The sequence below is a fragment of the Astyanax mexicanus genome, chromosome 20 (assembly GCF_023375975.1).
Source record: "Astyanax mexicanus isolate ESR-SI-001 chromosome 20, AstMex3_surface, whole genome shotgun sequence".
In the NCBI taxonomy this organism is placed as follows: domain Eukaryota; kingdom Metazoa; phylum Chordata; class Actinopteri; order Characiformes; family Acestrorhamphidae; genus Astyanax; species Astyanax mexicanus.
This window is the reverse complement of record NC_064427.1, coordinates 11,980,823-12,006,221: the sequence shown is the minus strand read 5'-3', so window position 1 is coordinate 12,006,221 and position 25,399 is coordinate 11,980,823. Positions and strand designations below refer to the sequence as shown.

Sequence of the window (25,399 nt, the reverse complement as noted above, 5' to 3'; positions counted from 1 at the left end):
TGGGCAAGAAGGTAGTTTTTCATGTTCATGATATAAAGGATGAATAAAGGCAAATAAAATGAAACGTGTGAAAGTTAATTTTGACGTTTGATTTAACCGTTTTCTGTAAGTTCGAATTCCCCGTTCCACCTTAAGTGGTGCATCCATTTCATTCAGGCGCTAGAACGTAGCAGCTGCAACCGCTGCACCATTTAAGGTGGAACGGGGAATTTGAGCAAAAAGATTGTGATTAAGATTAAGTCAGCCTCTGCGTTGAACTAGCGTATTGATTAAACATAAAACAGTTTAAACCAAAATATACGAGGATTAAGCAAAACAATGGTCAGATATTTGTCAGTATGTGAGCGCGCGTGCTGCCGTGTTTTCCGTCTCTCCGCTCAGACTGTAGGAAGTGATGTGGTGATTTCCAGTAGCTGTGTGTTGGTCTGCGGAGTGGGAGCAGCCTCAGTAGAAAGAGCGGCTGAATAAAGTGGATAACCAGCGATGGAGAGCTGAACCAGCGCCGGTTTCAGCACCTTCTGTTGTGTTTTGGTGTTCAATTCGGTCAGGCGGCGCTTTACTGCTATAATGTCGTCTGCGGAAAGTTGGCCGGACCTGCAGTGGCTGTGTGTGCTAACCCTGCTCATGGCCTCCGTCGTGACTCTGCTGGTGTATTTTGTTCAGTATTTCTCGCACTTTTCTCAGTCCCGGAGTGAAAGTGGGAGCAGGGAGGACCCAGGAGAAGCAGAAGTGCTGTTGGGCTGGACGCTGGGACTTAGAAGCTGGAGGAGCGAGTGGAGAAGGTCCTGGTTTACAGCCCTGAACCAGGAGGCGAAAGCAACAGGGGTGAGTGAGGGTGCTTTTATTTTGAATACAGGATTTTCCCATTCATTCTCATTGTACTGAGAGCGCTAACTTAGCCGAACACAGTTAACTAAGTTACAGTGTTACTCCTCTTTCTGCTGTATCGTTAGTCCTGTAGGCTTATAACTATATATCCAGATATTTTAGCTTTTATAATATCGCCATTTTTTGTAAAAAGAGTGTATTTAGTGTTTCTCAGACTACACAGCCCTAGCGTTATTACTGTGTACTGTCGTTTAGTGTAAGATACGAGTAACCAAAGCTAAGACACAGAAACTTTAGAAAATAACAGCTCGCCAGATGACAAAAATGAAAATAATAACTAATAAAAAGACCAGGGTTTCAGTTTTAGACTCTAGTGTGTTGCACTTTACGGTTTACAAGCAGGATCTTAACAAAAAAATTAACGTTTGAAAAAAAAAACATAAGTCCTAAAGACCCCAATACACAGGTATTCAGTTCAGATATTATGTATTTTTGTAGTATTATATTTATTGTTTTGTATATGGTAGGGGCAGTGTTGAGGAGACTACATATCCCCAGCATTATTTACTTGAAGAGAAATTTATGCAAAATAAATACAAGTGCAAAATAAAATTACAGCACAATGTTGTGCCTGTAATGCACACTGCACGAACATTATACCTAATTGTACTGCATTTTACTACAGGATAGTGCACATGTATTAAATAAACTCAAAGTATTATACAATATTATGGACAGTGTAGCATATCTAATAAATAACCAAAATCTACATTCAGGTTTGACCATCCGAATTTAAGCGTCCAAGCAGCATATGTGATGTTAAAATAATATATTTATATTGTATACAAATATTTTACTCTAAAAATATTTGTAAATGTGAAACCTAGAAAGATAGCTAAAACATTAGAACATGCTGCTCACTTGTTTTTGTAAGTGGTTTGGTTGTAGGTTGTGAGGTGCAGGCACACTTTTGCTTTTAATCACATGCTACCTTTTTAAACTTGTCATAACAGTTAATAAATAACAGAGCAGTACAATACAGGTTTAAACAATGCAGCCATGTTGAATGTGCATTTATCAAATGTAAGATTAAATTACATTATATTGGGAGTTATACTCTTTTTATTTGTTAGAATAAAAGCTGTTAATTTGTTGTTTTTTAGTTAAGATGGTCCTGTTTCTTACTCCAAAAGGGAGAGTGGAAGAGAGATAATAAACAGACTGTGTGAAATAGTGTGCACTCTGTTGAAAATGACGTTTTTTTTAGTAAATGGATTTTTCAATTGATTTGCCATGTCTTTTTCATTAGGGGCAGATTCAGCTGACCTTTGAGGAAGATGGCGTGCAAACAGCTGAACTTACCCTGGGCCACATATCCAGCTTTACTAAATCAGCTGGACAGAAGGTGAGAAATTTGGGGAATTTCTGTGTTTTGGGAGAAGATGCTAAATGCCAACCTGTAGAAAATCATGACTTTTACTCTTAGTGACAGTTTCTTTGAAATGATTTAAGAAGTGGCCTATATAAAGGAATGCCACATGTTTTTAATACTGAGCTATATATGGTGTATCTGTGTTTTATAGTTGATTACAACAGACCATCATTAAAACATGTTTCTCTAAACTCTGAACGTATTTAAAGTGAATGAATAGATGCTTTAAAGCAGTTACTCTTCATCCTAAATTTGATCCGCTCTCTCTGTAAGTTTTTTTTTACCTTACCATTGATTTTTATGATAAGTAACTTCAGAGTCAGTGTGTGGTTTGTGGTGACTGGCAAAACACTAGCCTACAAACAAAGATCAGTATGGAGAACCCTGAAATATCCCTTTAAACACAGCCTATAATTGTAATTCACTTTGAGTTTATTTCCTCCACACTTTAAAAATGTCGGCCCTGCATACTTCAGATGATTCACCATATTTAATTTATAATTTAACTTCATTTACCTTCGTCCGTGACCTCTGGTCACACCAAACATATTAGCCTTACCAACAGCAAATTGCTTAGCTGGCAGCAGAAGCATTGTTGTGTCAGAATTTTCCAATAGCAGAAATCATATATAGTATAAGAAATTATGTTGTGTTTTGATAAATTATATTATTCAGTTTACATTTTATACAATAGATGTAGTGTGGTATGATATTTTTTACTCTGTTAGTGAAACAACAAGCAATGCTGGGCTGTTTTTGCCTACCCAGGCAATGGTGTTTAAGGAGCTGTGAAATTGTGCACTTCCCTCAATTTGATGCCCTACATTCTGCTGTAGAGATAAGCGTCCTGTCATACCAATCACAAGCACACAGAAATAGAACTGTCACTTCAGTTAAAGGGTTTTCCATGCTTTAGATATTGACTCCTAAATGTCTTGCTTTATTTAGTTACAATGATAAAAACAAACAAACAAATGTATAGCTCGCCCAAAGTATAGCTTATCAGACAGGACAGGAGCTATGAACTAGTTAGATATGAAGCAAGTGTAGCAATGCAATGGAAACCTATGTACCCTTGTTTAGCTAGGTTCAAACTGCAGGTTTAATTAATCGTCCACTTTCCATAAACCGCTATGAAGGTGTTCAGTAGTTTCTGTCTGGCTTATGTGCTTTTTCACACTGTGTGATTCACTGTTATTTAAAACAAGGATAGCAGTGTAATTAGCTACACATATTTTTTCCTTCTAGCTACATTAACCTTGACTCATTTCAGTTTATTTTTTATTGCTTGTAAGCTAGTTGACACACAGCTACTATTTTTAAAGTTTGTTTCTATATATTTTTTTTTACAGAATGTGCAGTGTCAGGTGTTTGGAGAAAAGCTGCAGTTTTCACTCAGTGCTTTACTGAATTCAACCTCAGCAGAAGCTCCACAGAGATACAGCGTCAAAATATCCCCTCTACAGCTGCAGGTAAGACCTCCAAAAATTTCACATATCTATTACATATTACAGTTAAAATCACACAACTCAATGGCTAGATTATCACAGACTGTGGGCATGTAATGGATGATACTGAATAATTTATAGCAGATCATTTTTTACCCCCAGGAATGTGGGAAAACAAAACAGCACTTACAGAATTGTTGCATAACTTTAGTAATACACACACATAAGAAACAAAGTTGGGGTGACATAAGTGACTTGACTCCTGTCTGTGTAAACACAGAATTAGAAAAACAGTGAGGAGGATAACAGAGCTTTAGAGCCTGTTTGATTCATATGATGAAGAAAATAGGTAAATTAAAGGGTCCTTTTGAGAATGGGTAACTGTATTTACAATACATTGTTTTGTATTATCGCAGTGATGCTGGGCAAAACGTGGTGTCTGCACAGTTGATCTGTGATAGACTAGTCGAACTTTGACAAAACACTTCTGCTCAACATATAGTTGATAAAATGTATTTTCTGATATTTGTTTTCACGTTTATAAACTGTTTTATTCAGTCATTTAAAATCACACTTTGTGTTATTGAGAGAGTTGCGATTTCTGAACATTTGATATAAGACATATGGGTATTATAGTATAGACAAGTGTCTGTTAAGGTGAATTTAAGAATATATGCACAAACTTAGAAAATGCTCTTGTATAGGGTTAAAATTATTCCAAGATTTTTATTAACGGAAGGTTAAAGCTTCCTTGTACGATTACAGCATTAGTTTTCGGATCCTTTTTTTCGCATTTCATATCCAAAAAAAACCTATAATTGAAGCTGAAATATTCCTTAATGAACTGATTTCAAATCGAATCAAGACCTTGTGAATTGGGATCAAGTCAGTTCAGGAAATCAGTGGTGATACTCAGCCTTAATTGTTATATTATAGTAATGTGGTTGAGTTTTGGCAGGTAGTGGTTTCTGTGCAAACATCAAACATCATCTGTGGATTCTGCTGCAAATGGACAGTTTACTTGCTGCCTGGTGTTTCCTCAAATGATAGGAGAGTCTTTGTGTGGATATTTCTGTGCTCATACTCTAATATATAATATCTGCTACTGCATTTATTACAAACGTTAGTGTTGATCTCATCCAATGAATTTAGAAAGCATGGGCACCATGGTCTCATTTACTTTATTTCTAAAGAAATGTCCATCACGTTGACAAATTTGCAATCAGAGTCTAATTATTAGAGACTAGAGGCAGAATCAGATTTGTCTACTCAATTGGTACGCAGAACTGGTTTACAGCCACCAATGAGTGGTAGCTTATCTTGAGATGATCTCTAAGGGTGTTTTCACTCCTGTAGTTTCTCTGTCCAAACTAGTTAATGAGGTTGTTAACTTGGAGTGTTTTCACCCATATTTTGCTCTGGTTTCACACAAGAAAAACTGTAAGTGCAACAAAATGTCTCACAACATATCACATATCACATATCTGTGCTTATTGGTCAGACCTGTTGGGGGCAGAGGCAAGACATTAAATACAATAAGAAGATCCTGTGTTCCAGACTAGCACATATTTCAGTGCAGTTCAACATGGAGCAGTAGCAGAGATGGCATTGTTCATAGCTGTAGTGATTATCTGGGTAATAAATCAGCTAAAACTGCACCTGAACAGCCAATTATCTCAAGCATGATAACTATATTTGATGAGGTTGGATCATGTTCTCACCACAAACAAACAGCTCTGTTTCTGTTTAAGTGATGCTTTTTTGTCACCTTTCAAGCAACTTCAGAATTTAACATGTGCTCCATTAGGATTGTTTTACTGCTCACATTGTTGCAATAAAACTCATTATCTTGCAAGCACGTTCATGTGCATGGTTCTAAAATCATGTTGCGTTCTAACATGGCCTTTATGCACAAGGATACCGAAACAGTGTATGCTGGTTCAGCTTTAGCATTCCATCCTCCACCTGCTCTATGGGTAAAGCCTGGATGCTGCACTAACCCCAAGTCAGAATAAAATGGGATCAAGGTTGGGTATAAGAATATGTGTGCATTATGTGGTTTTCCATTGTCTTGATGAAAAAGCATGTCATATGGCAATTAGCTATATATTCTCATTGTGAGATTAATTAACGAAAATGCTGGGTTATTTTACTTAACCCCAGTTTATAAGGTATCTGACCACATTGTCCTCCTTAAACTTTACTGGTAAAAAGAGTGCTCCAAAAATGTATATCTGTGTATATACAGGGCGGCTGCTCCCTTATCACTGCCTGGTTTGGTTTGTCAACTAGCTGCCTGACATCAGCTAGCAGACAGACAAGGTAGTTTTATGGTTGGTCACATGGGTGTGTTTCCCATAGATAAATATCTCACTCCTGATTCAGAGGTCTAGGGTTACACAAGTTGTGTAGTGTTTCAAATTGAAGAGCAGCTCATTGGTTTGGCTTGCATTTACTTCCGAGTGTGTTTGATTAGTGATGATATCAGAGTGTGATAGAGTGCTGTGAGTGGGTGCAGGTATGAGTTCCTGCTGCAGGATTACTGTGAGAGCTGCCGCTGATCCTGCTGAGCTACCTGAGCTGAGCTGATTCTGAGCCTCCTCTCTCTCAGACCTGCAGTGCTAGGAGGCGTTCTCAGCCACTCAGCTTTACCCAATTAAACCACAGCTATTTTTAAACTAGTAAGTTGCTTGACTCCTTGTAGTCCAAATGATCTAACTGATTCCAGCAGCACATTCTGACAATTACTAGTGTTATAAGTGTTATTGCTCACTGGGGGTTCTGTACTGTGTATTGTCTATGTTTAATGTATTGCCTGATTCTTTGTCCTGTGATCATGTTTCTGTAAAGCTGTACAAACACCAGTTGTAAAAAGCGCTATACAAATAAATTTGATTTGATTTGATTTAGATATTTCCCTCCTAGGACAGGACGCCTGTTTCTCAGATCTTTAATGGTACCAGTACCTTTTTGCAGTAAATCAAAGTATTGAAAACATGGAACCATAGTATTGGTTAGACTACCATTACCGTCAAAAAAAACACGAAGACTCCAAATATTCTGTGCATCACTACATAATTTGCAGAGTTTAGTGCTGTTGATAACTAAATGATTACACTCAACAGACAGTTGTCTAATCTGAATTGTCCTCTTAGTAGAATCAAAGCTGGCAAACCAGTGTTCCTATTGGTCGAGACTTTACTGGTAAAATTAAAATGTATCAGACTGAAAGTATCAACTGATTTTGTGATTTACATTAGATGGAACAATGAATACAAACTTGTTTTTCTTCTGGAGGTTAAAGATAATCTGTAAGTGTGAGCAGAATACACATCACTCCAGTTCTTATGTAGGTTGTAGGTAGGTTGTGAGTTTCTTCATATTCTGTGAGTGTAAAAGGTAATGTGAGCAAAATAAGTATTACATGTGTCCTTTTAAAGGTTCTAGATTGTGAGGGCTAGCAGTGTGGGCAGAATGAACATCACTAGTTCTAATGGAGGATCTAGATAGCAGTAGTGAGCAGTAGTGTTAGCACACTAATGGCCGCTGTGGTTATTATAAGCAGCATATACATCTGCTTTGTCCTTGTGGAAGTTCTAGAAATGCTGAGATTGTAGTGCACAGAGAGAATAGTGTGAGCAGGTTTTTTTTTAGGTTTTTAGGCTCTGAGTGTGACCGGCAGCAGGACCTAGTTTTGATCTGGGTGACCTGAACTGAAGACCAAAGATGGTTATGCACTGATTTAATAGCAGTAAGTTGTTGGGGTGTGTGTAGGGCTTATCTTGTTTCTCTCTCTCTGTTTGAGCTGAAGCTACTAGTGGAATTCTCCCGTTGCTTTTCAGCCTACTTTTGTTTGGGGCCATTGTTGTGCTGCAGAGGTCAACAGGGTCCTGTTTTAGCCATGGAACAATCATTATCACTCCATTTTTTACTGTAGTCGTTTTTAAATTAGCCTTTTACCTTCTTATTTAGTTTTTAATAACTTACAATATAAAATCTATTGTTTTATTTAGTTGGATGTATGCTGCTGCATAGACCCTGTATCATAGTAAATACAAATTTATTTTTGTATTTTTATTTAGAGTGTAAAGTTGCGTGCCATTCAGTTCACATATACAAATTTTGAATACACCAGTTATTTTGAATATTCGGTGTGCAGCATTTTAGCCACACCCATACACTCTGAATTTGAAGTGCTTCAGCTTAGGCTTGTTTTTAAGGAGATCCTTTAAACAGTATACAAATAAATGTTAAAGCACAGTGTGTTTAAATGTAAGGGATATAGAGAGATTTTATAAAAATGTATTCTGATTTTTTGATTTTATAAACCCATTGATCAGAAGAGAAATTGATGTCACTAGGTTTTTAAAGGAAGATCACAAACTGTGTTTTTTCTGTGCTTTTCACTAATATTTCAGCTGAAGTGTAGATGTTTTTAAGAGAACATGTTGGAACATGTCTGCATATTTCACTCTGTGCTAGTGACTCCATAGCTGAGTGTGTAATGTTTATTTCTGTAAGATCAAAATGAAAGAAGCCACTGAGTCTTATCTTTTAATGGTATTATTAACACATTTACATCTCTTCCTAATCAAACTATAGCAGTGTTGCCCCGCCCATTTAGCATATAGCAGTCTGGTCCCACTACTGATGATGAGGTTATTAGCCCAGGCAGCTGTTACCACGAGGAACAATCCAGTCCAGCCAAATAGTACAGATCTATTACATGTGCATAAGTGTGTGTACTTAGTAATTTTTAGTATTGTGATTATGTAGTAATGTGTGTGTGTTTATGCAGCTGGCCCTGCAGCTGAGGGACGTTGACGGTCAGGTGCAGGTTACCTGGACAGTGGAAAACTTGGACTCTGCGCTTCTGCAGCTGACACCCAGCCACGCACAGGTACACGTTGCACCTTTACACACCATCTCTTGTGGCATAAAACCTCTTAACAATAATAGAATACTAGCTATATATAACGTTTGTTTTAAGAGTGTGTCTGTGTGTACAATGTGTGATATATATTTAATATGTGTGTCTGTGTGGTTGTTTTTAACATGTCCGAGGTTGAAAATGAATCAACTTCCATTTAAAACATGTAAATGTTACTAGACATGCAGTTGAGAAGTTCTCAAGTTCAAAATTACATTGGCTGCACTACCTGGACATGGAGGCGCTCTCCACCAGATTCCTTAGGAGGGAGGCAGTGAAAAACACTATAGTGACTGTAAAATATGTCATAGCAAGGAGCAAAGCTGTCAACAGAAACTTGTTACCCCAGATTATTACTATTGTAATTATTTCAATAAACCCAGAGTTTGGCTTTTAGCATAGGTAGCTAACTCTCTTATTTTTTTTTACCCTCCTCAGTCTTTGCTTTCTGAAGCAGGCTGTTTGTAGTAGAGAGATATCAGCCAATAGCATTCGCTGAGGGAGATGATCCTGACTCCGCTCTTAAACTATCAAAACCACCCCTTTCTAAACTTGAGCACAAAGGCTTCACTTGAGCAAATAGTGCAGACCCAGGCAATGCACATAGAGCTGGAAGACAACTGTGAATTCGAGAAGAAAAAAAAAAACACTTAAGCTAAGCGAGAGATATTTTGTTTAGCATGCACATGATTTCTTTTTTTGTGCTTGCGATTTTGACAGTTACGCTCACGAGTGCAAAATGGTAAAACTCGCAGGTAAATTTTTTATCTGGTGTTTTTGCGCCCCTGATTTTGACAATTATGTGACGCCATAAGATCTTATCTTTAAGCTTAAAAACATCCAGTTTTTCAAGAGGTAATAAATTTGAACTAATTCGACCAAATGTCACTTTCAACCATACAGAATTTTTCACGCTATAAGGTACACCGGATTATAAGGTGTGCTTTCAATAAACGTCTATTTTCTGGTCTATTTTCATACATAAGACACATCGGATTATAAGGCGCATTTTATGCAACACTAGTAACTAGTTGTAGGAACAGGGGTGTTGCTATGTTTGCCTTCTACATCGGCAGGTCTCGCCACTCAGTGGCACGGTTAGCGGCTAATGCTAATGCTGCTTCAGCAGTGCTAGCAGGGGTTAGCAGAGCTAGCGCGTGACGCGGTTAGCAGGTAAAGCTAATACTTCTGTAGAACTAAACAAAAACTCCTGTATAAAGCTGTACTTCAGCAGAGTGACTTTACTGCTCCTTACAACCTGACTGGTAAAGTTCATACATAAGGCGCACCAGATTATAAAGCACACTGACGATTTTTGGGAAAATTAAAGGATTTAAGTTCCTTATAGTGCAAAAAATAGAGTATATTACAGATATTTTAGAATTATTAAAGTAGGTCTTGTTTGATTCATATACTATAAATAGAAGTTTGTAAATGTTGCTATTGGCAATTCTGGTTGAATAATTGTATTGTAGTTATCTTTTTAGCATGCCATCGGTGTGTTTTTTATTTTATTTTATGTGTTATCTTGATGTGCTATTGTTTATGGTAATGTTTTTCACAGGGTGCGGGCCTAAATGATGCAGCAGTGATGGCCAGGCTCCGGAAGGTTCTGAGCAACGCTCATCCATCTGTAATTCTGAGCAGCCGGTCTGCACAGCCTACAGAAATAAAGGTAAACACACACACACACACACACCATACAGTACAGTAGAGTAAAGCACCAGCAGCTTCTCAATGGATTATTGCAGATTAACTCCTTAAACTGTCCACACTTCAGTTCTTCCCTCCCACATACACTCACTTCAAACATTAGTTTTGCACAGTAAATCATGTTTTAAATGCTGATGGTCTCAATGCCCATACAGTACTATTAATCTAAAATCTTAAAAACATATGAATAAGCCATCAACATTTTGGAGTTTCTGAGCACCAAAACAAAACTGGAACTTTTTAGAGCTATGGGTCAGCGGTATGTCTGGAGAGGGAAGAATGAAAAGCACAATCTCTACTTAAACACACACTTGCACAAACACCACAACACACACACACACACACACACACACACCACTCATGCACACAAACAAACACTGTACAGTACAGTACATCACCAGTGGCTTCTCAGCAGATTAGTACAGATTAGAGTAAGAGTCTCAGTGAGAGGCCACACTTCATTTCTTCTCTCTCACAAACACTGACCTTAAATATTACGTTTATAGTAGATACTGAATAATGTGTACTGAATAATTATTAATGATTACTAAATAATTATTAATAAATACTGAAAAGTTAATTATGCATACTAAATATGTCATTGTGGCTACTGAATATGTCATGAATATTTAAAACAATATACAGTGGTGTGAAAAAGTATTTGCCCCTTACAGATTATTTTTGTTTTTGCATTTTTGTCGTACATACATTTAGATTATCAAACAAAATATAACTAAATATAAAACTAAATATAAAAATCACCTTTTAAGTTATGCTCTGATTTATTAAGGGGAAAAAACTATCCAAACCAATGTAGCTGTTTGTGAAAAGGTGTTTGCTCCCCATAAATTAACTGTCATTAATCACACTTTTTGAAAAGCTGAGTTCAATTTCACTAACCAGAAGCTGACCTGTAGAATCAAGAAATCACTTGAATAGAACCTGTCTGAAAACATGAAGCAGATAAAACATCTCAAAAATCATCACATTATGCCGTGATTTGAAGAAATTCAAAAACAGATGAGAAACCAAATGTTTCATCATCTGTCAGTTTAGAAAAGGTACAAAGTAATTTCTAAAGCTTTGGGAACAATGAGAGCTGTTATTCACAAATGGAGAAAAAAAATGGAACACTGGTAAATCTTCCCAGGAGTGGCCGGCCAAATTTACTTCAAAATGGCATGAACAACTCATCCAGGAGGTCACAAAATAACCAAGAACAACATTTAAAGAACTGCAGGTCTCACTTGCCTCAGTTAAGTTGTTAATGAATCAAATGGCGTCAATGGAAGAGTTCCCAGGCAAAAAACTCTGCTGACCAAAAAGAACACAATGGCCTGTCTCACATTTACCAACAAACATCTAGATGATCCCAGGATTAGGTAAATATTCCTTGGACTGATGTGACAAAAGTGGAACTTTTTGGAAGGTGTGTCCCATTACATCCGGTGTAAAACTAACACATAATTTCAGAAAAAGAATATCATACTGAATGTAAAACATGGTGGTGGTAGTATGGTGGTATAATGCTGTAATAGATAGAACCAGGAATTCTGCTGTTTACCAGACAATGGAGAGAATGTCTGGCCACCTCAGGTCCAGGTATACTTGGGTTCTGCAGCAGGACAATGATCCAAAGCACACAAACAAGTCCACCTCTGAATGGCTTAAAACTAAATGAAGGTTTTGGAGTGGCCTAGTTAAAGTCTGATTGAGATGCTGTTGCATGATCTTAAACTGGACGTTCATGTTGGGAAATCCTCCAATGTGGGTTAATGGATGATCCGGTATCCAGCAGCATGTCTGGTCTTCAACCAGCCAAAATAGGCACATGTCACTCCACTGCTCATTGAGCTCCATTGGCTACCAGTTGCTGCTCGCGTTAAATTAAAATTAAAAGCTCCAACAATCCAGACTGTTCTCATACAGAGTTCCCCAATGGTGGAACAAACTTCCTTCCACTAACAGATCAGGAGAATCTCTCACTATCTTAATAAACTCCTGAAGAGCTCTTCAAAGAGCAATTACTCTCCTAACACCTCTAACTATCTAACTACTTCTAACTTCATTTCCTTCTTCCCCTTCTCTACTCCTCTATCCCATTATTTCCCTTTGATCTTATAATAGTTACTGACTATTATAGAGTAATTGGTGAACAATTTGTAGAAAATATAGTAAAAATAATTAAGTAAAATACTGCAGTAAGTTGTTGAGGGAGTGAGAGGCAGCTCGCGGTTTAGATGGGAAACTTTAGCTCAGCTTTAGTGTGGGTTTATTGTGTATTTTGCTGCAGAACTCTCACAAATTTCAAACCCATGTTCTGTAGAGGATGTTTTTGATCGATGCTGAGTGTGACACTGTTTTATTTCCTGTCCACTGTTTTCCACAGGAAGTCAGGAGTAGGACCCCGCCGCTGACCTCCCCACCAAAGCCCCCCCGTGCACACGAGTGGAAACTATTAGTGAAGAACATCCGAGTCACTTTTAGAGAGAAGGATGGCACTGCAGGTTGCACACAGCTCACACACACACATGCACAGTGTTTCTTGCACACAGGAGCACACACAGTCGTCAGCCCTTTTTATGGTTCAAATACACCAGCGCTAATAGAGTTGTTGCTACCAGCTTTTATCGCTGACAGCTATGATGTCCACCCTGAGGCATTAATCATTTAGACTGTGTGCATGATGTTGTGTATGGGTCAGTAGTTTCCCATGTCTCACCTACCTCAATAAAGAGAAGGCCTTCCTGTTCGCTCCGCCTCTTGGCTAAGCTTTGAACACGATTCAACACTGATCTAACCTTCTTCCCCAGACCATCATTTCAACACATTTTCAAAAAGTTTGAAATTATTTGAAACACTATGGTCCCTATTTTAACAAACTAAAATGCAGCTTGATGTACAGCATACCAATGTGTCTTTGGTATAATGAGGGCGCAAAAAATACTCCTTGTGTGTCTCGAAAAGTGCAGAAGGCGTGTACTAATTCTCTTAATTAATTGTGGGTGTTTTGGGCATAACATGATATAAACCAATCAGTGTGCAATTGTCATTTCTTTTAAGAGGGGTGCGCTCTGACTTTGGCACGTTGATATCTTAACAGTTGACATGTGGCACGTTGACATCTTAAGCCCTTTGCACTTCTCAGCATAGAAAACTGACCTGTGCATTCACGCTGTGAAGGTACACCAGCAGCTCATTTAAGGGAACAGCAATGTTATTTTATTCTTTATTCTATTTATTGTTGGTGTTAAAGCTGGATTTGCACGCTACAGTGGAGTGTGTTACGAGCGGGGGTTTTGCCCGAAATTTGTGTATGATCCCTAAAGGCACGATAAGCCAAAAGCCTTATGCCTCAATGCTTCATCCCTGATCATTTTTTTGCGTTATCTGTAGCTTATGGATGATTACAACATAAATTTAACATGTTTCTGTGAATTTAAAAAAGAACAACTGAAATTTCAGAATGAAAGTCAGTGGGCAGATGCTAAACGCATTTTAAAAAGCATAATCTAGTGTGTGAACTATACAAAAGCCTTCATTCCCCAGTCCATACTTTTTGCCTCATGAAAAAACTTGTTTATACAAGGGTAAATGATGATTATTATTATTAATAATAATAATAATAATAATAATGTGTGTGTGTGTGTGTGTGTGTGTTCTCTAGGCAGCGCGAGTCCTCAGTGTGTTCTCAGGTTGGATGATCCTCCTCAGAGGTTGACCAGCTCGGTGTTGTCTAACACACACAATCCGGCCTGGGACCAGCCATTCATATTGTGAGTTAACACACATACTCACACACACACACACAGCAGTTAACTTTACAGTAGTTAAAGAACGCACTCTCTTTAACCTAGATCTGCAATGATGCTTCTAATGCCTGCAGTTATTTATTTATAAATTCCATTTTTTCTAGGCTTTTTTTGCTTACTTTCAGACGTTATTGAAATGATTTGTGTGGTGTGTGTGTGCAGTGAGCTCAGCGGAAGATCAAAAGAGCTGAACATCCAGCTTTTGGACAACGGAAGAGCACCAGAGAGTGAGTCCACCAGGTCTTCTCAAACTATGGCTAGCATAACACCACTGGAGCTCAAACAAACAGGCTTGGAGGAGAACTCTTTACTCTTTACTCTTACATCACCTTACAGACGCTCCTGATCTGTCTTCAGGCTGTTTGCTGGGTCAGGTTTGCGTGCCGTTCAACCTGGTTATGAGGCATCCCCGCGGGCAGCAGACGTTCACTCTGATGAACGATGACCGAGTGACCGGTTCTCTTACGTCTGAGGTAAACAGCAACAACAGAACATCACCAACACTGTGTAGATTCAGGCGAGTCTGTTACATCTGAATGACAGGTGAAAGCATCTACTTAACAGCACTGCAGCACTGTTGCATTTTCCAAAGCCATGCCTTCAAAAATATGTTGTGCTGATGCCATTATTCTTCAATTATACATGATTTATTTAATCACAATCAACATCCTCTTTCTTTACTGAGTGCAGTGTGTCAGCATCAGCACTTGCAGTGGATTTTATGGGCCAATAAAAAATACACCACATAAAGTCAAGCCAAATGATTTTATATTTTTTTTGTTTATTGGACAATGTTTATGGGTAGGGCTGGGCAATACAAATGTGTTTCGGTTTATCATGATAAATAAAATTTTATAACTTTTTTACTTTTCTCCATTTAATTCTAGTTTATGTTCCTGGAGCCGAGTGAGGTGCGCACCTGGCAACCTCCCACACCGGCCCCCAGTAAGCGAGTGGAGATGGATCGGACGGTGATGCCCTGCGGTACTGTGGTAACCACAGTCACTGCAGTAAGGAGCAGACCAGGACGCCCACTGCCGCCAGGTAACAGTCTCTGTAACCCATATCACAGGAATGTTCCTATTAGCTACAACAGCAGCCAGGGAGTCCATCTAAAAAGGATGGTTTGTAACTAATCTTTCTCTATCACATCTGTGGTATAGATATTTTCTGGACATCTTGGAGCAGGAAGCAGCTAAATTCTATAATGCCAAGGCAGCAACAGTTCATTTCTGATCTGATGCCATTACCCAACTTAAAACTTTTTGAAACACTAATGTACACCATGTACTTTTTTTTATATCGCCCCACTGGAATACAGAGATTTGTAACGTACAAAAATGAATATGAATGTTCCTGCTATAGGCTGATAACATTAAACTATTAGATATTAGCACCAGTAATAACAAAGTCGTGCTGTAATTATATATCAATTAATATTGCCACGCCTAAAACAGAAGAAGAAAAACTCATCTATTAGACTGAGTATAGGGAGTTTCTTCAGTGTAAAATGTATCATTGTTTGATTACAGATGAGAGCTGTATTTCTTTATCATAATTGCTTGTGTCTGAAAATCTAAACTAATATCAGTACAAATACTGTGGTGTAATTACTACAAAACACTATACACTATACAAAAAACCATACCTCAATCATAATGCAATACACATTACAGTACTGCAATTATGATAGTAACAGTAGTACACAGGTTCTTCTAGAGCTTAAATCACGTGCAGCACAATTAAAACATATTTGATGTGTGTTTATAGTATAACATCTCATTTCTGTTTTAGAAACTGTTAAAACTCCATCCAAAACAAAGCTGTCGGAGAGAAGAGTGTCGGAGCAGCATTCAATACTGGGAGCCAAAGTCAGCAAAGCCTTATCATCATCAGACACAGGTAGTACATCACCACCTGCATTAGCCTTTAGCTTAACCAGAATGTGTTGAACCATGCCCTGGTCTCTCCTGCTGAACAGTGTCTGTGGTGTAGATGCTGTATTACCAGAAAACCCTTTGTATTTTTTAGAGCTGCTAATGCTGAACGGCACGGACCCTGTGGCCGAGGCCGCCATCAAACAGCTGTACGAGTCAGCTAAACAGAAACTCAAATCTCCCGTCAAAAAAAGCACCATCATCATCTCTGGAGTGGCCAAGGTGTGTAAAACTGTAAATTTGTACAGGTGACTGGTAAATGCAGGTTACATATAGGTAAAATACAGGTGACTTCCAAGTAAACTCAGCTGATATACAGGTGACCCAGGTAGGCCGTTCTCTCCACAGATACTGTCCTCACCTGTCATCACCTCCAACAGCCTGTGGTTTTAAGCAGTGGGGCATAAGTGAGGAGCAAGTGTGGAAAGGGTACTGGCCTTATAGCCATACCTCAATGTTGTAGACTGCGTAGAGTCCTTGTAAATGCCTACTTTTGTGTTTTTTGGGGCTTTTTTATGTTTTTTGTTTGTTCAATCCATGAACAGGCATCTTTTGATTTTAGCTCAGCCCTTGTAGTGGCTACTTCTTCACATAGATGTAAAATAAGCAGAAAAGCAGTCATATTCATATTTACAATGGCTCTAGGTCTCTGTGGATCTGACTTGTGATGTTTGACTTTTTTGTTGATTGACTACATTTGGCATTCTGAAGGAGGCTGCAAATTTACATTCTTGATGGTATATATTCATTGGTGTCCTTTCTGTTTTTCTGTAGGCTCCTCTGTCCCAGGACGAAGAAGCAGTCCTGATGGCAGGCTATGCTGCTGCAATGGATGCTTCAATGTCTGGTGAGTTTGAGAATGTGAAAAATGGAGAGGAGGTGACCTCATCTGAGCCGGTAACTGATCCCACCGCATCACAAGCTTCAGACCCATTGGAGGGTCCCAGTGGAGTGGGTCATGAGGACTGGGAGAGCCAGGCAGGAGAAGATACAGATGCTGATAAAACCTCCCTGTCACTGTGCATCTCTGAAACCAGCTCCAAAAAGGGAAAAGGTGAGCTTTGGCTTTAATTCAGTTCAGCTTAATTTAATTCATTTCAAGTCCACCTCAGTTTAGATCAGTCTAATTTATCTTAGTACAGTATAATTAAAATATGGTCAGTTCTGCTCTGTACAATTCAGTTCTTCTCAAATCAGTTTAGTTCAAATGAACTGAAACCAGTTCAGTTTAGCATATTTGAACTCAGTTAAGCTCAATTGACAATTTAATTTAGACAATTCAAGCCAGTTCAGTTGAGCTCAGTTTAATTTAATGCAGTTTATCTCATTCAGTTCCATCAGTTAAAATCAGTTCAGTTAATATAAATTCAATCCGTTTAGTTCTGAAATAATCATCACTGTTTCTAGCTTAGGAAGAATTCAGTTATTCCCATCCTTACAGTTTTGTCTACAGACAGTACCTCTGTTTCTCTCCCTGTCGCATTCTGCTCATGCGTAAATGTGACAGTAATTTCTGTGCTGTCTTTCTCTATGTACTTTACATTCTTTGATTACTCACTTCTTTCTTCTCCCCTCCACATCGCTCCACTTCTCCCTTTGCAATCTTAAAAGAGGAGAGCAGTGATAAGCAGACAGTTGAGCTGGCCGAGTAAGTGTGTGCTAACGTAGCCCTGTAGAACACCCTTCAGAATAGCGAATGAGCTTTTGTAGTTTATTAAAATGAAAGCCAGTAATGGCTGTTTCTATGATCTCTGTACTGTCTGAAGATTAAAGGGTCCATGTCCTAAAAGTTTTTTGCATTTTAATGTGTTTTTTTTTTGTGAGTTTTCAGGTGGACTGAAAATGGACAGAGCACAATTACTGTAGTTGGGATGGGTGGGAAAACAGCTACAGGCTAAATGGTTGGTAGGGGTGTAACAGTACGTGTATTCTTTGCGAACCGTCAAGGTACGATACGATTCGGTTTGTGTAAACGCACACAGTACAGCCTATAGAAGACTCTCTCTCACCCTCCCTCTCTCTCTCTCTTTCTCTCTCTCAATATGTTTAGGAAAAATATCTGTAGTTTAAACAGTTAAAGTAATGCTGTTGTTTTTGTTTTTTAATAAAGGGCCACAATCAGGCTCACTGTTTGTTTGTTCCAACATGATCCAAAATGATGGAGCCTCTCTTGGAGGGAACCCTGGTTTTAAGCATTTATTAAAAGAGCTCGAGCCCTGTTACAACATTCCATCCCAAACCCAAAGCAAAACATGGTTATAATGAAGATTCATTGTTTTTATGAAGTAAATAAAGGTGAGGCTATACAGAATGCCCAGCCTCTTTATTTTTTCCACCAACCGTACCGAAAACGTACCGAACCGTGGGGTCTATACAGACGTGCAAACTGAACCATACATTTTCTGTACTGTTACACCCCTAAATTGCTGGAGTTTGAATAAGCAGGGATAATTACTCTGTTGGGGTGGGCGGAGCTAAACTGCTGTTTAAACCTCTGAAACAGGTGGATACATGTAAATGTATTGGGTTATGTAACATCACAAAGGTTTTAAATGTTGTAGCTCCATCTTTTATGTTAAAATGATATGGGCCCTTTAAGGACTCAGTCATGCTTAGCAGCTTTATAGAAAATGCCCCATACTATTTACATTTAAGATCACATAGAACCACCAGTAAACAATGTTTTAACACTGTAGTGTTAAAACATGATTAACACTGATTACTCAGAACAAACTGGGTCAGTGTGGAGGTCAAATTCCACACTCCATTTCACAGGAATAGGTCAGCCATACACATTAACACAAATGTAAATCAGTAGTCACTAACTCACATAATGTCATTTTAATAATGCTATTTAGTGATTATTTACTCTTATTCACTGTTCACCAACAAAATCAGCATAGATAAACACGTTGAGTGGGTTTGGTGTGGAACAGTTCCCTGTAGAGGCTCCATTACAGTGATAGTGAATGAAACCAGGTATGTCCATTGAAACACATATGTAGACATTTTATTAACTATTAAAACCCACCAGTGCCCCTACATGTGTCCTTTAGGATTTAAATAAAATGACTGTACAAAACTGGCCAAAAGTTTCTTTGAGGAGTTTTTGCAGCACAACACCCTGCATACATAACTCCACCAACGTGTTTCAGACCCACACTCATTTTTTTATGCCTTTAGTGATGGAACTTTTAGAAATTTAGATGTCTGATTCCATTCACATCATTGACGTAGCATCAAACCCACTCTTAATGACCTTGTTTAGACCTGTTTGAAGAGAAGTGATAAATTAGGCTTAACAATTGCTTAAACTTTCAAATTTGGGTCTATTGGTGGTAAAGTCTGCATTAAAGAGCATATAGTTTGACCTCCAGGTTGGCTCAGCTTTGGGAAGAATGACATTTCATGACTGTGTCTGGGCTAACATTTTGTCTGTGTTTCTGGCGCCCTCTGCAGGGAGCTTTCTACACAAGAGCGCCAAACTTTTCTTCAGAAGGAGGCATCAGAGGAAGGAGCCGGGGATGAGCCAGTCCCACAACGACCTACAGTACCTGCAGCAGCCGCCGGATGCCTCTGTGATGTCCGAGAGGGAGAGAAGGACCGCCACTTTCCGGAAAATCATCAACCGCAAACTTCTACCCAAGAGCAAGAGCAAAGCCAACGGAACAGCCCGGGAACCACCTTCATGACCCAGTCTGACCAATTAGAAAGTACAAATAATATAAGCTTTGTGCCTCCGCCACTCTCTCAAAGCAGATGCGTTAAATACAGCATGTAGTGCATTTCTTCTTAATAACAGGATATCACATGTTTGTGTCACAAATAATCGTGTATAACAAATGTGTTTCCAATTTCCAAGTTTCCAACACACAGTGGTGTCCTAATGACAAAAAAATGTGATAATTGTTTTTAAGTAACATTTTTGAGAGTAATTACCTCTGCCTCCTCATCCTTGCTCTCTTTGTACCTCTATGCAGACAGATTTCACCTATAAAACTTACTGAAAGTGTAAAAAATCGCCCCTCATACTCACCAGTCCCACCTACAAAGTCAGACTATATCTTGTTTTTTAGGGACCATGTACAGAAAAATACCAAATACCTGCAAACATCTGATGTCATTGTATTTTTAAACACTACCTTTCTCTAAGTCATGTTTATGCTAATAAGTTTTTCTCATGATCATTGAATACTAAATCAGGGAATCTGGTTCCCAACAGCGTGTTAGCATGAAGATTATTTCTCTGGTAGAAACAGAGCGTGATCAATGTGATGATCAATGTCACTCTATTTAAAAATATTTTCTTTGTGCTAAGGTGCTTCCAAAAAACCCAGAAGCATTTGCCACAATTATACTAGCCCCATATCATGTGCTAGCTTGTTAGCTTATTTTAAATGTATACTACCTGAACTCAATATAACCGAAGACAAGAAAGAGAACACTCTAGAAGATAAATTGTTCACATGCCAATCAACAGATTTGTAGCTTGGATGCTAGTTAATTTACCAGGCTCCATATTTATTCATGTTCTCTTTTATATAATTTGCCCTCAATCATGAGTGGACAAGAATCACAGTCTTGAGAGTACAAAATATGCAAATAATAATCCAGATGGATTTGTAATATACAAGCTAGTGCACATGCTATAATATTTAGTTAGTTTATTAAATGTCCTCTTGCCATTTCTTTTGCACTTTTAAAAGAGACGGGAAACAGAATAGACTATAGATAAAGAAATATGCAGATTTTAATGCACATGGATTTGTAGCATACATGCTAGAACCCATGCTATGCTATTTAGATAATTTATTGGATCATGCATCCCAAGAGGTTATCGTCTGCATTTAATCTTAAATGAAATCTTTATTAGAAAGGAATATGCAAATTCTAATCCAGAATGGATTAGGATGGTAGTGTACATGCTACCCTACATCCTATGCTAGTTACCTATTTATTTAACTGCATCACACTTCCCCTTATCAAATCGTCTGCACTCACCACGAAAAAGAGTGTGCAAGACAGATGAAGTTTAGAGAAAAATATGCAAATATTATAAAAGACAGATGTGTAGCCCACATGCTAGCCCATAAGGGTCGATTTATATGCTAGCCCTATTGGGCTTCCATTTGGAAGTGCATTGTGTCTATTGATATGCAACAGTGACATTGCTGCAGATGTGAGCATCATATGTGGCCTTTTAAACCACTGGGAATGAGAATAGGATCCTTAGTGTTAGTGCTGAGGTGTAGACAGACTGAGACTGGTGTGATACGCACATATTGAAAGTTAAGTGTGGTGAAGTTTAGGTGAAGAGTGGTGAATATATGTTGAGTGTGAAATCAGAATATTTCAGCTTTGCTACATGGAGTCATATTATTTAATTGAGAATATTGGGAATTTTTCTTATGAGTATTTTTTAATAGCTACAACTGATAACTGCTGATAACCACTGAAACTGGTGACCGCTTCCTGTTTAAGGTAAATGTTTAACAGCTTTGTGAAAGTCAGGATTTTTATTAAACCCTACAGCAACAACTACAGTTTACTGAACACTTCACAGCCAGATCTCACAGGTTAATCACATGCTTTTGATCACTGAAGGTGTGTTTAAGCCAATGCCATGTGACTTTGCAGTGATAGCAGTGATTTAGTGTTTGTTTTCGCCAAAATCGTCTCATAAATATCTAACCTGGGGAAAAATGAGCAACAGCAAGTATTTGAAGAAGCGATAGGTTAAAGGGCAGTTCCACACATTTTGTCAATTCTTTAAACAGTTACGTTGTAAACATTGTCATTGAGAGTGGGTTTGGTGTGAAATGCTTCCTTTCAGAGAAAAATAATTGTCAGAACTTTTTACAGTAATAGGGATTCAAGGCAGATGTCTGAACCTCTCTAACATCAAATGGTTATGATTGGACTGTCTGATGCCTGAGGTGCTGTTTAACAAGAATTTAGGTCCAAAACCTTTTAAAAATCAAATATAATTAAAATTGTGGATGCAGGGCATTTGTATAGTCTGCAAAGAAAAATGATTACTTTGATACTGTTTTACCATCACCACTATCGAATAAATATATACACAGTACCAGTTAAAAGTAATGCTTAGAGAAGAGGTCAAAAGCAAATCCAACAGTTTGAAGAGTTTGGGAGGGGTTGTCTTTTAGAGCTAGGATTTGCTAACGGTTTGTAGCAGTGTATAGAAGAAGAAATGCACCAGTGGCATCAAGGATCTGGGAGACCACGGGTTGTCTGATATGCAACAGTCCGACTGTCTTTACAGCCACGTTTGAAGACACTAATTCTGTATGTGTAGGTAATCAATCATTGCCCATATCAATCTGAATTTTTTAACATTATATCTTGTAACCTTTATCCTCCTTCCAAATAGCACTGCTATCAAAATTCCTCTGGGTGCAACTATTTTTTGACAATGAGTGTATAAATATATGTTTATATACATTTTACACCAAATCCACTCTGAATGTGAATTATTGAGTAATGAGAAAATTGTGGTGGGGGACGACGGAATTCCCTTTTAATTTTTGATAGACTAGTAGTGTCCCAATTTGTTTATTTACACTTCTTTTTATTTTAAGTATGTTAAATCAGATATGTGGAGATATCTAAAGCTATTGTTTGGTTTAAAATTGTGTGTTTTTTTTTTTAGACATATTGTGTGAGTGTATGTAAAATATGGTTATCATCTTTGTTATCATTCCAAAGACACACTAATAATCTGTGCAGGATTGTGTGTGTACTTTTTAACCAAAGGACATAAAACACTACTTTAGGGCATTTGGAGTAAACACTGCTCCATGAGATGACCTCTCTTTAACATAGATCTTCTTTTAGTTTGTTTTCTTTTTAAAAAAAATATACCAAGAGCTTTAACCAGAGTGAGTGAGAACAGACTGCAGGTCAGAGTGGTGTTTGTTTATCTGTGTTTTTATTTGTTTGAGAGCCTCTAAGCAGGCGAGTCAGCTGCCGTTACAGATTGTCCCAGTTCGTATTGTCCAGCACAGTCTGTTACCTGCTCTAACTCACCTGTTACAACTGCTCTGCAAAGCAGGCCTTTTAAGCGATTTTGTAAACATTGTTAAGTTTCAGTATGTAATGTTCCCTCTCCAGTCCTTACTGCCCTTACATGGAAAATAAACTGCAAAAACATCAACCTAGACCACCTGTTATGCTCATAGAATTGTAGCCCCTCCCATTCTGCCTAAAACAGTGTAACTCCACCCATTTGCCCACAGCAGTTTAGCTCAACCCATTTTGTCTACAGCAGTTAACTCCACCCATTTTGACCCTCCCATTTACACTGTTATAAGTTATAAGGAATGTGTTATGTTACAATCCCCTACAGGTTCTGTAGTGTATTGCACACTGTCACTGTTGAACAGAACCTCTACAAACGTAGGAAACTGTGCTGGACTGGCCCTGCAGGACAAGTGATGCGCTAGAGACCTCTCCCTATCAAATGCTTAGCTGATTCCGAATCAGCACTGTAACCTCTGAGCCTGAAGGATGTGGCCAACATTGCCATAGCAGTGAGGTTTCCCCTTCCCCCTTTCAGACTGCATTCAGAGCAGAGATTACAGACTGTTTTTTTTAGCTCTAGGTATTTGGAGAGCGCTGTAATTTTCCTGAGTGTGTGTACGTAAGTTTGCGTGTGTGTTCTGTTGCTGATTGTAAAGTGTGAGGACTGCAGTCAAATCTGTAAAAGCAGCAGCAGCAGTGAAACCAGGAAAAGGAAGATGAGCAACAGCAAATGATTACATGGCATTTTTTGCCTTGCTTATATTCATGAGAACTGCTACTAATTTAAACCTGATCAATCTGAGCTTTTTGCATTATATATAAGCATGCACTATATGGACAAATGTTTAGAACACCAGCTCCTTCATTGTTTCTTCCGATATCAAGGTTATTTAGAAACAGTTTATTCTGCTTTTGTACGAGTAACTGTCTCTTCTGGCCATCTAAGGTTTTCCATGAGATTCTGTAATTTAAATAGTTAAATGCATTTATTAGAAGGGGTGTATATTTGGAAATATAGTGTACAAATATATGCACATGCCTGTTGCTGAAATTAAGCTTGGGATATTTTAATGTCAAGATAAATGCATGCTTTGGGTTGATGTTATTGTTTGCCCTCAGTGCATTAACTCTCTGGTGCATAGTGCTGCTTCTCTTTACATTTACTGTGATCTGATGTGAACCTAATTATTGTGTGCAGAAACCGGAAGGCCCTTAAAACACTGAATGCAGTTGGAATCAAGGTGGGAGAGAGTTGTTAGCCGTGATTTGGTTGCTGAGCCTCTTAAAGTGTCAGTTTGGTGAATAATCAAAGAAGCATGACTGATCCAGAGAGAGAGATAGAGCAAGCGAGTGTGTGCGTGCGTGCGTGTGTGATTGTGTGAGTGTGTGTGTAGCCTGTTTATCCAGAGCAAACTACTGGTGTTTTGTTTGCACTGCACTTGTTGAAAACCGGGAGCAAGGTGGCCTGTGCAGAATGAATGTCAGCCTATCGCTGTGCAGGGATAATTTAAAATTAACATATCAGGTTTTAATTTTGAGCAATAAATATTGACTGATTAACAATCTGCCTTTGCTTGTTTTTTATATGATTTAAAAAAATGTTTATGGGCTTTTATTTTGAAAGAGTCTAAAAGTTTGCATTCCCAAAAATGTGGCCTTGACGTTAAACTTTGCTGTTGCTAAGCATAAACAGAAAATAGAATCTGAATAGTCTACAAAACCAACAGAATGTACTCTAAAAATTCAGTAAATGTAAATTTTTCTGTTAACATACATTTGCTTTTCAGTAAAAATCAAAAGAGCAATAATCATTAGTAGTTTGTTCTTTGGTTAAGATGTGGACAAAGTAATTTGTTTGGGTTTGGTGCAAAACGCTGAATTCTAGAGTCATAATTGTTCACAGTGGTGGTGAATGAAATCATATGTCTTAAGCAATAAAGCTCCCTTACAGAAAGTGTATCAAAAGGTTCTTAATACATACATTCTGCATTAAAACAACATTGATCTCTGGCTTCAAAATGTGGTCACTTAAACATGGTGAAATCAAATCATAAAAACAACACTAGAACTTAGCGATATGTTTTAAAATAAAGTAAATAGAGTACAGATTTACCCTGTTCCAGAGTCATGGGGCACATCAGGTTAGGAAGAGAGGTGGCTAAAGTGATGCACCATCATGCCCAGTGTCTACCTACGGAGCCCCTAAAGGGACGTGGTGTATTTTTTTTTTTTAAATGTAGAAAGTGGTGAGCACCGCT

General features: G+C 38.2%; 1 protein-coding gene across 4 annotated transcripts; it reads left to right on the top strand.

Moving 5' to 3' along the window:
- The first annotated feature begins 175 nt into the window (after positions 1 to 175).
- Positions 176 to 24,704, top strand: LOC103037452 (C2 domain-containing protein 2). 4 transcript variants are annotated; one of them, XM_007259421.4, is made up of 15 exons: positions 176 to 825; positions 2,138 to 2,233; positions 3,613 to 3,732; positions 8,507 to 8,608; positions 10,203 to 10,313; positions 12,741 to 12,858; positions 14,019 to 14,127; positions 14,326 to 14,390; positions 14,500 to 14,636; positions 15,051 to 15,207; positions 15,958 to 16,065; positions 16,195 to 16,322; positions 16,875 to 17,154; positions 17,712 to 17,748; positions 19,560 to 24,704. In XM_007259421.4, the coding sequence occupies exons 1-15, from the start codon at positions 568 to 570 to the stop codon at positions 19,879 to 19,881; spliced, it is 2,148 nt and encodes a 715-aa protein (XP_007259483.3). In that variant the 5' UTR covers positions 176 to 567; the 3' UTR covers positions 19,882 to 24,704. The 4 variants fall into 4 exon arrangements, with proteins under 4 accessions (XP_007259483.3, XP_007259484.3, XP_007259485.3 ...); XM_007259422.4 differs by having other exon boundaries at positions 177 to 825; positions 14,521 to 14,636; XM_007259423.4 differs by lacking the exon at positions 17,712 to 17,748 and having other exon boundaries at positions 178 to 825.
- Positions 24,705 to 25,399: the final 695 nt, after the last annotated feature.

Bases quoted from the DNA above. Each gene is read 5' to 3' on its own strand.
- LOC103037452 (XM_007259421.4), top strand. From the start codon at position 568: ATGTCGTCTGCGGAAAGTTGGCCGGACCTGCAGTGGCTGTGTGTGCTA. The intron at 8,609-10,202 runs GTACACGTTGCA...TGTTTTTCACAG, and splicing joins TGACACCCAGCCACGCACAG to GGTGCGGGCCTAAATGATGC. The intron at 14,391-14,499 runs GTGAGTCCACCA...ATCACCTTACAG, and splicing joins CAACGGAAGAGCACCAGAGA to ACGCTCCTGATCTGTCTTCA.